Source organism: Camelus dromedarius, chromosome 6 (assembly GCF_036321535.1).
Source record: "Camelus dromedarius isolate mCamDro1 chromosome 6, mCamDro1.pat, whole genome shotgun sequence".
Classification (NCBI taxonomy): Eukaryota; Metazoa; Chordata; class Mammalia; order Artiodactyla; family Camelidae; genus Camelus; species Camelus dromedarius.
This window is the reverse complement of record NC_087441.1, coordinates 17,590,152-17,604,675: the sequence shown is the minus strand read 5'-3', so window position 1 is coordinate 17,604,675 and position 14,524 is coordinate 17,590,152. Positions and strand designations below refer to the sequence as shown.

General features: G+C 34.3%; 1 protein-coding gene across 10 annotated transcripts in view; it reads right to left on the bottom strand.

The window, feature by feature from the left end:
• SHPRH (SNF2 histone linker PHD RING helicase) overlaps positions 1-14,524 on the bottom strand; it is a 68,717-nt gene that overhangs the window by 27,580 nt on the left and 26,613 nt on the right. For all 10 annotated transcript variants that reach the window (XR_010381224.1, XM_010983730.3, XM_064486605.1 and 7 more), the window contains 7 exons: positions 13,962-14,083; positions 10,044-10,132; positions 7,942-8,034; positions 5,326-5,433; positions 3,947-4,089; positions 712-885; positions 350-412 (listed from right to left, as the gene is read on the bottom strand). Coding sequence is in view for 9 of the 10 variants with exons in the window: in XM_010983730.3 (XP_010982032.1) it covers positions 350-412; positions 712-885; positions 3,947-4,089; positions 5,326-5,433; positions 7,942-8,034; positions 10,044-10,132; positions 13,962-14,083 (792 nt within the window). In the remaining variant the exon portion in view is untranslated. The remainder of the gene's footprint in view (positions 1-349; positions 413-711; positions 886-3,946; positions 4,090-5,325; positions 5,434-7,941; positions 8,035-10,043; positions 10,133-13,961; positions 14,084-14,524) is intronic.

The following is a 14,524-nucleotide window of genomic DNA, read 5'->3' as shown; positions in this document are numbered from 1 at the left end:
TATTATCTTCATTTCACACATAAGGATACTGAGGTTCAGAGAAGCAATCTCCCACAATAGTGGGCAGGGATTTGAGTTCAAACCTGTTGAACTTGAGAGTCCGTGTACTCCACAAGCTGTCCCTCAAGTACACATTATTACATGACATGAGCATTTGGGAGTAAACGTTCTACACAGGTGAAACTGAGCATGTTAAATGATCAAATGCTAAAGCTTACTAAATTGATTTAATAAGAGAAAAAATAAGAGAAATGTTATTGTGAGGAAACTATAGTCCTATAAATTAAAACATCAAGTCTTGTAAAATGTTTCATTTTCCTGATGGGAAATAATCAGTCAGAGAACTTACGTGTGAGAAAACAGCTTCGATTCATACTCTGTGAACAATTCATCAGCCTTACAAAAGACACAGCTGGAAAAGAAATTATCAGAGAAATATTCAGACACACCCAGCAAACAGCTAAATTTTAAAAGAGGGTTAGTATTTTATGCTTCACATTTTCTTTACAAGAAATACGCCATTTTAGAAAAAAAAATTATATGGTCCTCAGGTATGTGGTCCTGGAGAATTTTTTTTTTTAAGTTAGATTAATAATATCTCTACTCTAAATTCAAATGAGAAATGTTATACGTGAGCCATCATTTCTTCTCTCAGAAGAAATGTAGCTCAACCGAATGACGCTGTTTCATTGTATGATTTCTATCACCTACCAGTTGAGAGGAAGTCTGGTTGGTCGGAGATGGCAGATTGTTGCAGACTCGATAACATGACGAGATGGAGGTCCCTCTAGATTTTTTACAGCCTCTCTTACTTGCTTCTGGAACTTACTTAGCTCTTCCATTTGTGTTGTTAGTAAGAACTGAAGACCTCTGCAGTCATGGAACCTGATTCCCATCACCAGCACCACACACAAGAAAGAAAAGAACAGTTGGTCAATTTCCTAAAAATTCAAAAAGTGGTTGGCAAAGTGTTGAAGAACTGTATAACATTTTACCTAGTCACACTTGAGTGAGTTTACTTTAGGAGTGCATTCAATTGGTATCTACTAGTAAACAAGGAAAGATAACACTGGGTGGTCTATTACAAAAGATAACAAAAATGCCTGATAGTTCCTGTCCTTGAAACTGAAAAACTGCACAAAACCTATGTCTCTGATGTCTCTGAAAGATCAGGATTGCCACATTCTTTCCTTTTAATGCTGATTGACTACAGATGTCCCTCCTGACATCCATGCTTTATGTGGCGAGGTGACTGCAGGATGAAAAGCAAAGACAGAAAATTAAGAAATAAGAAAGTAGCCAGGAGCTATATTCCCTATTACAAGGAAATTATATAAATGTACATATATTTTTATTATGCATTTACTATATTCCAGGCCCTTTGCCAAGTACTTCTTTCACATCTCAATACCATTGTGCCCAGTTCATAGATGAAGCTTAAATGAACTAAAGTAATTCAATGAAAGTTACAAAGTTATCATGTAGCAGAGTTGGGAGTTAAACCCAAAGACAATACTCTTAACCATTTTGATAAATTGTAAATGAAATGCGCTAAGAAAAAAAAGTATGAATGTGTGTATGGGTTTATGAAAGGAAAAAGAAAACCTAGAATAATTAGAAATTTAAAAATGGAAAATATAAACAGGATTTGTTTGCCTTTTAAGAATACATCCTTCTTTGCAAAATGCCTCACAACATTCTCTCCAAATTGTTCGAAAGAGCCCGCTCTCCTTTCTGGAGAGTATTTCACAACACTAATCTATGTTTCTTTCTGTCCATGGAACTTACTAAACATCATTCACTTTAGTACTTTGTTCAGTTTTTACACATACTCATATTTCTCAAATTATTTATGGCTCTTGTCTTTTAGTAGGCTTTTAGAAGGTAAGAATTAGACTTATACTTTTTAAAAAACACACATAATAGACATAGAATAGCTACTAAGTAATTTCTAAAAAATTTGCATAGAGATACTTATGAGGTTAGGTATCAAAACTATTTACAAAAAGAAAACAAAGTCTTCTATTTGTAACTTATTAGAAACTCAAGTTGTTCTTCAAAAATTAACTTCTGAACCAATGGGAAGAAACAGCTTTTGAAAAATTGTCTCCACTAAACTCATGTCTGAGCATGTGAGTAGGGGCTGAAAAATATTATCACAGATCAGCATTTAACAAGTCTTAGCAATGTTCTCTCTTGCAGGTCCTTTAAATGAAAGAGAAGAAAACATAATACAATGTAATGCATAAACACCATACTATATGGTAGATACTACTTACAAATATTAATTTACTAATCCTCACAACAATGCTGTGTGCTTTTATAGATGAAGAGACTAAGGCAACTAAGGCACGGAGAGATTATATAACTTTCCCAAGGTCACAGAGCTAGTAAGTCGTGGAGTTCAGATATGAACACAGGTAGTCAGCCAGACTCAAGAACCTACCTGTGTGCGCTCTTAATCTCTAAGCTACATAGCCTTTCTCCAGAATCATTAACAAGTGAACATGAGTAGTTTGGTTTTTGAAATATGTCTTATTAAAAAACACAGCAGCAATGTTAAAATGAAACTGATACACTGTAACTGGCTATAATTCAATAAAAAATTTTCAAAAAATTAAAAAAATTTCTAAATATATGTAATATAAAAATATTTAAAGTGTGCTTTCTTACTTTCTATTTATGTCTAATGTTTTTTAAAAGCATGTTTGTGTAATGAATGGTACGTTTCATGTTTTCTATTGGTCCTTATACAGCACTGGGACCTCAAAATATTTAATTGGGGATACATTCTAGTATGGGGATTTACAACTTTTAGATGTAGTTCCTGTATGACTTAAGAAAAACAAGTTCAAGATATTTTAAATGTTTTTCTTATCAGCTAATGCCACAATGATGGCAGAACATAATAGGATGTAACTTTTAAACTGGATAAAACAAATTATGACTTAAACGACAATTTATCCTGAAATAGTGATTCTTGGTCTTAACAGGGAAAAAGAAAGTACACTTAAAAGCATAAAGTACTGCATGTATTTCAGAAACAAGAAGCCCATCAGGTCTATACGGTAAAAAAAGACGATTGCATTAAGGTACACTCAAGTTAACAGTGACATGCGGAAAATGTAGCCTATCTCTTTAGGGTGTAAGCAGACATTTGGAAAAGTTTTTAGAAGAGTAAATGAAAACACCTTAAAACATTTCAAAGATATTCTTATACTGAACTTTTCAATGAAAACCAACTTTAGTACCTAGGCGGACCTTATACTGGGATGTGATCTGAGCAGCAATAAAGATCCTCTCTCTGGCCCCCTACCCAGAATTGACAGTTCTGATACAACACCTAAAGTCCCCACATCACACAGACATTCCTTCTGGTTAAACCACTGAAGGTGTTTTTGATAAAGAGTAAATTTGTTCTCTGGGAAGAATTATTCACCACTTATACTTCAAGAGCAATAGTCCAACTTACCTGTCTTGAAGAATGGTGAGTGTTGACAAAGAAAGACGGGGAAGACAAAGCAGGTAACTCTAAAACATAACACCTGGGCCACTGTGGCACTACAAGTTTAGCTCTCAGGGAAATAAGAACGCCTTACCCCAGGGCAAAATTCTCCAAAACAAAGTCTATTTCGAAACTTTGCTTAAAGTTGGCTTTAAGTAACTTTGTCAAACAAAGATACAAAGAAAATACTTTAAGCAGATTAAAGAACAGGAGTTAAAAAAACACTGAAAAGAGAACATTTTAAAATGACTAATATATAGCAAAAAAGGTTTCTCTTTTATACCTACACCTAATTTTGGTCTGAAGTATACTCTTAACAACATGCAAAATCCAGATGTTCACAGCCACGATATATTTGGGTATTTAGTTGTAATTCAATATCAAATGATCTGAATATTTGGGGTGACTACTCATATACTTTACTTCACGCTATTTTCTTACTTCTCTGACATAGAAAGCTTGCCAGTTTGTTGCTTATAGTTGCTGGTTATTTCATTTCGCACTCTTTGAATAAGCTCCTCTTCAATCCCAAATTCTATTGCTCTGTGGATCACATTGAGCCACCAAGGAGAATTAGAATAAATCTGTAAATAAGACAACAGCTGATCAATGAATGTTTTTTTTTAGTACTCACTATGTTTCTATCACTGGAAAGGGTCCTGTGAAAAATTCAAAGGAAGCAATAAACGCAAATCCCAAGGGGACTACGTTAGCGGGGAGAACAGTATACCTACTCTGCATACAATGAATGAGTACAACTTCTGCACCCATCATTAAAGAGAACACCTGTTTCCTGACTACTCGGGATGAGTGAGAATTTGTTGTATGTACCTGTGTAACAAAGCTATGCTAAACACTTAAGCAAAATGAAAATTCAGTATTCACTCTATATATCTGAAAAGGTAACATGTTTCTTTCTCAGCATAGTAAAAAGACATCATGGTTGTCCTCAGTTAACTGAACTAGATTCTATTAAAAGAATAACCTATGATAACTAATTAAATTATATGCCCAAATACTAAATAATTAATGTATTAGGGAGAATAATCGAAAAGTAAAAGACAGCGTGTTTTGTGTAGCCTCCTCTTTAGACTTTGCTACTGACTTCACGAAAGAGAAACTTCGGAAATGACAAATGGCACGTATTCCCTAAGAAAAATATCTGTGGTTCTAACATTTCAACATCTTAAAGAAAAGATTTTAGAAACATACACATCTAAGATCAAAAGTAGGTTATAGACAGAAACAGACTCGCAGACATAGTAAACAATCTTATGGTGACTGGGGAAAGGGGATGGGAAGGGATAAAGTTGGCAGTTTGAGATTTACAAATGTTAGCCACTGTATATAAAAATAGATTAAAAAATTTCTTATGTATAGCACAGGGAATATCTTATAATAACCTTTAATGAAAAAGAATATGAAAATGAATATATGTATATATATGCATGCCTGGGACACTGTGCTGTACACCAGAACTGGACACACTGTAACTGATAGTACTTCAATTAAAAAAAAAAATAGGTTACAGAAATCTCTACTTTCTTCAAAAGACAACTTGTTATATACCCAAGGTCAGAGGAGACCCCATCACAGCCTAAAGGAAATGAAGAAGAATAACCTCAGAATAGGTGATCATGCATCTGTTGAATCAATAAACACGGCTAACAGCAAACTTTCATTGTGCTCCAGGAACTACACGAGGCGCTAAGAATTCCAAGGTGAGCGAGAAAGTTCAAGCTTCTCCCCAAACCGAAACACAACACAAAATGCTACGTGGAGACACAGGTGAGTGAGAAAAGCCGCACATGTGGCCGCACCTTTCTGTGGAGGTCACGGATGGTCTGCTGCACCGGCAGCAGGGCGTGCTGCGCCTCGGCGACCTCTGAATTGCACTTGCTCATGTAATGCTCTCGCAGCTGCTTGGCCTGTGTTGGAAAGGGAAACAAATAAAAACTTCCACTCCAGGTCTTGAAAATAATTTAGTATGATGTTTTAAGAACAGGGTGCTTATTTTATTTATTTAAAGCTACTTAACTCGACTAAAGCATAAAACTCTACAAGTATACTGTAGAGAACATAAAAGCCACATTGAAATTCCTCAGATGTATACTGAAGAGAATTTATCTGTAAGTCACCTTTACTTATATTTAACTGTAGGTTTCATAACTAAAGAAATTCTAAGGATTTGCCCCCTGAATTTCCCACTAGTTTTTTAATTTAAAAAAAGGGAGGGGGAAGAGCAGTAATGTTTCAAACTGTGAGGCAAAGCAAGGATTCCTTTTAGAATTTCTTGTTTGATTCATTTATTACAATTTCTTGGAATTACTTCAGTTTAGAAATAATACTTGAGAATACATACTAACACAGATTTTATGGACTGAACTGTGTTTTCCCCAAATCTATAAAATGAATCCCTAACCCCTAAATGTGACTGTATTTGGAGATAAGGCCTTTAAGAAAGCAATTAAATGAGTCAATATAGTTAAATGAGATAATAAAGGTGGAGCCCTAATCCAATATGACTGGTGTTCTTAAAAGAAAAGAGCGAGACATCAGGGATACAAGTGCACAGAGAAAGGGCCATAGGAAGACACAGTGAGAAGGCAGCCATTTACAAGCCAAAGAGGCTTGATCTGTGTGTCTGCTTTTATGTCAACACTATACTGTTTTAATTACTATAGCTTTATAATACGGTTTGAAATCAGGGAGCACGATGCCTGAAGCTTTGTTCTTTCTCATGATTGCTTTGGCTATTCAGGGTTTTTCCTGCTTCCATCAAATGTTTGGATTGTTTGTCCTATTTCTGTGAAAAATACCACTGAAATTTTGATAGGGATTGTGCTAAATCTGTATATTGCTTTGGGTAACACGGACATTTTAACAATATTAATTATTCCAGTTAGTAAGTGTGAGAAATAAAATTTCTGTTGTTTAAACCACCCTGGCTGTGGTATTCAATTATGGCAGCTCTAGCAGATTAATACAATAAGGATTTAAAAATTGCTCCCTTTCTACTATTCAAGACAAGAAGGATCACTTTATTTGCAAGCAATACAAGTGCTGAAAAATTTTATTCTTATAATTTTCCATTAGAAAACTTAGGAAAATTCTTCAGTTTTGTTCATTTAACTGTAATACTTCACTGACTCTTGAAACTATTTTATGAATGAAGAGAGAGAACCAAAGGCTATATGGGACAGTGGAAGGAAAACTGGAAAGACTACTGAACTGGAAATCCCAATGCTTCCACTTAGTAGAGGGTTAAGCCATATGAAACTGCCAATACTAGACCATTTTCGACTTACAAAATTGGCAATTTCATGAGGTCAACTGAACAGATACATCTCTTTGAACTAGCCATTTCACTCCCCTCGGCTTCAGTCACCTCACTTGCAAAAGGAGGTGGCTGCAGTAGATTATTTCTTGGATCTTGTCCAGCTTTGAAATACTGTAGGTTCATATTCCGTGAGAGTTAGGCAAAAGTGATAAAGCAGTCTCCTTCCTCGGAAATACATCTGTAAAGTATGAACTCCTCATGCTGCATTTATCCTTTTTCTGTTACAACCTTCCAATTAATTTCTATAAAAATTCCTTAGCTAAAATTATTTGGTCATTAGAGCTGTCTACTAACAGATGGGATTCCCAGAGAATTTCTTGTCACTGAAGGCATTTAAACAGAGTGACTGATTACATGTAAGGATTAGATGCCTACACTGGGAATAAAATTTCACTCAAAAATTTCCAACACTTCGATTGCCATCTAGCATCAAGAGAGAGCTGTACATACTTACACAATCTCATTTCTTATCCTGCTGATTCAAATAAAAACTCCATTTACAGGTTCAATACATTTCAAACATATCTATTACTCTTTTGTTTTTAGATTTGCCATCTCTTTTTCATCTTTAACAAGGGAAAAATCCAAGGGGGAATGAACATAATAAGCATTTAACAATAATTTATAATATTACTCTTTCTAATGAGAGGCAATACTGATTGCAGAGGGAACTTCTTTGAGAGGATGTAAATAAAACCACTGAAAATTTAAGTCTATTTACTGCCTTAAATACACAGAAAGATGGAGAAAGTACAAAATTTTAATTTTTACTGGACTACATCTTTTGCAGATCTGTCATCAGATGAACAAGATCTCCTTTTTAACCTGTTGTTTATTTACATCTTGTGCTGTTGGCTACCCATAGCCATATCTGCAATAGGCAGTTGCCAGAGAGCTGCAAGCAGGCCATCAGATAAACAAAATAATACAGAGTACTGCTATCCTATGCCACCCAAAATCACCACAGTAAGTTTGGAACATCAGAGCAGCAAGAAAACATGGTTACCTTTATATGCCCTAGGAAATATCAATTAGATGGAACTTGAAGTCTGAAAAAAAAATTCTTTTATAGATAGAATGAAAATATAATAATTACCTCTTCCTCAAGTCTGCCATCTCTCAGGGTAGGAGGAATCCCTGGGTGCTTCGCTATCAATAATTCCATCAAGTTATGGGTGGCATGAAGTCTCTACAAACACATAAAAGGCAATGATTACGACAGCCAGTGCAGCGAACTCTTAAGAAGAGAGAGAACCTACCATTAGTAAAGTATACAGAGAACTAACACCACATTTAAGATCGAATCACTGAATACTTTTTCTCTAAAACAATTGAATACCAACTTTCTCAGAGAAAACCAGTAAGGTTTATGGTAAAGACCTTAATTTATAATTTTCAATTAAAAATACAGTCTTATGAAACATGTTTTTGTATTTAACAGAGTATGTAATATAGGTACACGTCTTCTCTTATACATGTACTTGTCTATACAGGGAAGTAAGAATATGCCAAGTAAGTCCGGTAAAGTAGAAAGGCTGACTGCACATAGTGATTCCTCTTCTCCTAGGAAATACGTCTGGAAGAATGTAGGAATATTACAATAAAAATAAGAATAATGGAATACACAGGAAAACAGGGCTGTGGCCTGGACCTGTGGAACTCAAGAGCTGAAAAGGGAGGAGCTGGAGGTGGAGACGGTGGAGAAAAGGAGAAAACTCCATTTAAAATCTCTGTGTTAAATATAAGTCAGGCATCTCACAGTGATATTGAGTCTGTGCTGGTTTGAGGCCTCCTCTGGAGTCAAGGACTATGAGAAAAGAATAAAGCGAAGTAGTTTCTAACTTGAGGCTTTATTTGGGAAGGTAGCTAAGGGCTAAAGGATGATTGGGAAAGAGTCCAGGTAAGATCTGATTCGTTGCAGTGATTTGAGACTATAAAGGTTTACTCTGGCCACAAATTATGGGCCACAGTACATATCTTTGTAGAGTTAATCTTTGAAGAGTTACCTCAAATGTCTTAGGTCTTCCATCATGCCTTCATAGATAATATAATTAGTAGCACTATCAGATTTAATAGCAAAAACAAAAGTATAAACACCACCAGCTTCTCTTTGTGCGGTTGTGGAAGAGGACTTCTGTTGCTTTCTGCACAAGTGGTGGAATGGACTGAAGGCAATTCTTGTCTCTCTCCACCCTCTTACACAATTTATCCCAGCAGAGCAGTGGTGAATCTGACTGGACACAGCAAGACATTTGGTGGGCCAGGCCTTATCACGAGGTGGGGTTATTGTGACTCAAAAGCAAGAACCAGGCTAATTAGCTTACTCTTCATTCTTGAACTCATGCATACCAGACTTATTTGTCTTACTTTGCTTCCTTTATTTGGGAGCACAGTATCTTTGCACCTCCTCCTTCTCCCATGGGGTAAACACATTTGCTTATGGTTCAGGACCTTCTGTAATCCTTATCCATGCAATGCAAGTAGACTTGTATTTACTTTTCTCTCCTTTTCCTTCTCCCCCATATATTCCTGCTGAGGCACAGGTGAACATGTAGGTCCCAAGGTCTAGATTCTGAATGGCAAAGAAAGCCTCACCTGGGACTCATTTGTTAAGTTTACACAAAGATTCATAAAAGAGGTCCTTATTTACCACTGAGCTAGAGAGCCTTGTCTATATGGTCCACTGGACAGAACCAAGAAGACAAAGAGATTTCATAATTAAATAAGTGTTATAACTCAAATACCAAAATCTCCTTAAAAGACCCCCAAAAATTAAATTAGATCACTGGATAGGTTTTTTATTACTTAGTTGCATTGCTGAGTTTAACTCAATTTCTATTCTTTGTGATGAATACAATGTGAATAAGCATGTTGATGTTAACATACAAAAGTGATTAAAATTGACCTCATTCTTTGAAATACAAATATTTTAACCTGCTTTTCTAATGTAGATTAGGGTTATCTAGCCAGCCTTGCGGCCAGTATTGGCCTGAGCAGACAGGATAGCAATGATTCTCAAACTTTCATGTATAAATATACAAATCACCTTGGGTGCTTAATTTTGAAAAGAACGTGCATTCTAAGCTCCATCACCAGTGATTAGGACTCAATCCATTTGTTACCCTTTGTCCTTTTAAATATTCAGAAAAATTATTTTGTAAAAAGCAAGTATTTTCAAACTGTTTAATTTTTACTTACTTGCAGTGAATCGGTTTTGAGTTTTTCCTTGTGTTCCTCAGACGAACGCAACACTTCTCTGTACAATTCTGCTGCCAAGGCATACTCACCTGAATAATCAAAATATATTTAAAAGCAGAAGAAAATCATGTATTTAGCTCCCAGTGTTATCTAGTTATCTATCATCTAAAAATATCTACTGTAGGGATACAGCAATGATTACACTCACCAATTTATTTTTTAAGAAAAATAGTTTAACTTGGTGTTAATATAATTGCCCCAGTAAAGAAGCTGATGATAGCACCTTCTTTTTAGATGAACTCCAATCAAACACAATGTTTTAAAATTATACTGAAAAACAAACTCTGAATTAACTTTTAATTAAAAAAAAATGGTTTTCTTTTTGTTGTAGTTAAATGACTACCAATCAGTAGTCATTAGGATATTTGAAATTAAGGACAAATTTTTGGTACTTACATGTATTTATAAACAAATATTCAAAACACTATGACCAACCTATGCATAATTCTCAGAAAATAATGCACTCTTATTGATAGGCATTATTCTTGTTGGTAGTAGGCCAGAATGATTTATAGTTAAAAACTACATTTCAAAAACTTAAGAATTCTTTCTATTTCTGGTGACACAAACCAAAATTAGTCTGAGATATATGCTGTGTTTTATTATACAAAATGAGCAGCTCATTCAAATAAAGTAATTCAAAAAGTATCAATTAAAGCACTTGTTGGCAAACTATGGCCCGTGGGTGTTATGACTGCATTTTCATAGGGTCCACAAGTTAGAAATGGCTTTTTCACATTTTTAATCGTTGAAAAAAATTTAAAAGAATAATAATGTTTTGTGACATGTGAAAATTACATGATATTAAATTTCAGGGCCCATGAATAAAGTTTTATTGAAACTCAGCCATGCTGAGTTATTTATGTACTGTCTGTGACTACTTCTGCATTACAATAGTAGAGCTGAGTAGTTGCCACAGATTTTATGGCTCACAAAGCCTAAAATATTTATTATCTAGTTTTTTCAGAAAAAGTTTGATGAGACTTCAATGAAGAAGAAATGAAACTTTTTTTTAATGGCTTGAATAATGGAACCTATCTTATTTGCTGCCTGAGGAAAAACACAAAACTGGTAATTTATACATACAATTAAAAATCTAACAACAGTGGCAAAATCATGAAATACAAAAAAAAAAAAGGTAAAGATGTTCTAGTTTCAGTTTGCTACGGAAAAAAGCTGTTTTCCTGATCACCACATACACTTTCACTTTTTTAAACATTAAACTAGTTTCATTAATATCATGGATTTAGAACTTTATTCACAGCCATCTTGAGCTTTCCATAAATACACCTTTGTAAATTTTGTTGTTGGTTCTCTCTCTCTCTCTCTCTTTGTTAAAGCTGCTTTTATATATGTATATTTCTTTGCGGTAAAATATACATAAATTAAAATTTACCATTTCAACCATTTTTAAAAGTGTGCAGTTTGGTGGTATTAAGTATATTCATATTATGCAAAACGCTTGCTTTTATACCACTGCTTTATATCCAGTTCTATCAGTTACTTAATATTAAACTTTCTAAATCACACATTTTCACAGTACTTTACAGTCATCCAATTTCTGTGCACTCTAATAAAGGAGAAGATGATTTTCACGATAACAAAGTTGCATTATAATGTAGGAGTAACATTTAATTATCTTCACACAACGAACTCTCTTTTTAGTTTTGAGAGTCTTGTAAAGCTTTTCAAAAGACATATAGATTCTATTAATATTTATACTATCATTTATACAGAATAATTCATTTAACAATTCTCCCCTCATCATTACTATATTTTTAAAAGAAGGTACAATGACTTACAATAAAAGCAGTTGAAACTGAACTATTCATTATAATACCATTTTTTTTTTAATGTTTGGTTAAAAAAAGGCACGTTTTATGGGGAAGACACAAAAATGTGTATATTCAATACGCTACACAAGTTTAAGCCAAGTTTGGAAATACCCATTCTTTGCCACTTGGTGGCACTAACATTTTCAGGAAAATAAATCGTACTGGTTTGGTATCTCCAAGCTAATTTTCTCCAAAAATACATGTTCAGAAACAAAAAGTGTTTGTGATGATCAGGAAGAAGCTTTCTTTCACAGCAAACTGAATCCAGAACATCCATAGATATATATTTCATGTACACATATAAAATTGAAATAATACCATGTTTTTAATACCACAATCAGTGAGGACCTCAGAATATGCATTGTATTAGAATATGCATATATATTGTTACGTACAATATAAACAAATTCTTTTAGTTTGATATTCATTTTAGATTTATTTTAGAAGTCAGATCCTCACTATCTGATCTCTATATTAAAAGAATTTAAATTATGTAAGTTAAGTATGTAATGTTACTTTTAAAAAGGTGTACTGTTTAATACACTACTATGAGTTAAGCCATGGAAACTTAAAGTACTTAATCCGTTACAATTAAGTTTATAATTACAATTAAATGAAGCACTGTTTATTAACAGACTTTCAAATAGAAATTTCTTTTAACAATTAGCAACAGTTTCCATCCACAGACAAATAACCACTGTGGGAATGCAGTGGAAACTATCTGAAAAGAACAGTGATGCACCTCCTGTCACACAGAGATGTGCTATTTTGCCACACAGGAGCCAACTGTGTGCTGATCCTGCTGGAGTGCTATAGTGTCTGCAAATGATCGTATGAATAACCCGTTTTTCCAATTCCCATATTATGCATAACTTCACAGCTGGGAAAAAGAGACACCAAATGTGAAAAGGAGACTAGAAAAAGGCTCGCACTGCTGCTCTTTCAAATTTTTCAGTCTTTATTCTCTTTGTTTTCCATGTTGGATAGTTTCTATTGCTATTCTACTTTTCAACTTTACTGACTTTTTTTTCTGCAGAGTCTTAACTGCTATTTATTAAGTATCTTTTCCATAACAGACAATGAAATTCACATTATTATAAGCCTCAATTTACATTTCAGTGTGTCTATTTAACATGTCTGATCTTTACTCCTGAACCTATGAACTACAGCTCTAATGATTCTCACATTTATATGGAAATGTGTTTACTAAATGGTGCTCATTAAGAGTCAGTTATGCACCTTGTGCTTTGAGCCAAGATAGAATAACAGAATGGATTTACCCTCCTTCCTGAAATAACTAAAATGAAAGACAAAATAAATAAAATAATAGTTTGTAAGACACTGGACATCAAAAAACAATCAAAAAAGCAGTGATCTTGAAGAGACAGGCAACTCCAAGTAAGTATCTTTCCATGAAATGTAAGATTCCCTTCCTAATCTGCTTAAATTTTGCACATAATATATAACACGTTAACTATATCCACATCCATCATATGTGTGTATGTCTGTCTCTCTCTGTTAAGAATTTAAGGTCCATAAGATCAGAGACTATTTTGACTACTTTATTTTATTGTATCATTTTTAGTACCTAGATCATACCCAGCACACAGGAGACATTCTAATATTTGTTGAAAGAATGAACTTACAAACATCAGTTTCTAAATCAATGACCAATATTTATCTGAATGTGTCAAAATTTAACTGTTCTTCCATTTCTAGGCATTTTGGTTGTTTCAGTTGTTATTATAGACCATGATCAATAATTTATAGCCGAATCTGTGTTCACATTCTAATTTCCCTAAAAAAAACTTCAAAAAGTGGAAATGTTTGGTGAAAGTACATGTAAACTTTGAAGGTTTTTGAAATGTTTTGTATAAGTGCTCTCCATTAAGTTGAACCTATTTAAATTATGATCAGTACTGTGTGAAAGTGTCTTTCTTGGGAGATTTTGATTTCTACTCTAACTAATCTTCCTCTTCGAGTACTTAGAAGAATCAGAGATAACAAAGCAATCACCTTCTACCTTTAATGATGTGGATGCCTGCTAAGCCATTGAGAGCACAAACTAGTTGCCGATGTGCTTCTTCACATTCAGTTCCACATTTCTTCTGCAGAGATGTCAGCAGCTCTTCCATTGTCATGGTGCTTAAAGAAAATGCAGATTGTTCAGAACTAGAAAGAAAATCCTAAGTGAGAGCACTACAATACATAAGATCAAGAGTACCAGACTCTTAGAGAGCCTTTGTGACAGCTTCAGCATCCTTCTGTTTACCTCTATTTTTGCCACCACCACTTTCAGCTTAATTACCTCTTACTATTCTGAAAACAGTATGGGTACGAGGATCTAAGACAGACTGAATCCCAGCATTAGGCTTAATTAACGTGTATGAGCCTGATTCTTCTTTTAATATATAAAAAAAATGAAGATTCTCCAAGGATTAGAAGAAACGCCTTTTCTACCAGAAGGCAGTCTAACATTAACCACTTTATATTGAAATTTCTGCCATACTGAAACTGTGCACAGCAATTCATATACACTTCTTGTGAAATACATCATGTTTGCTATTTATTATACAGATCCATAGT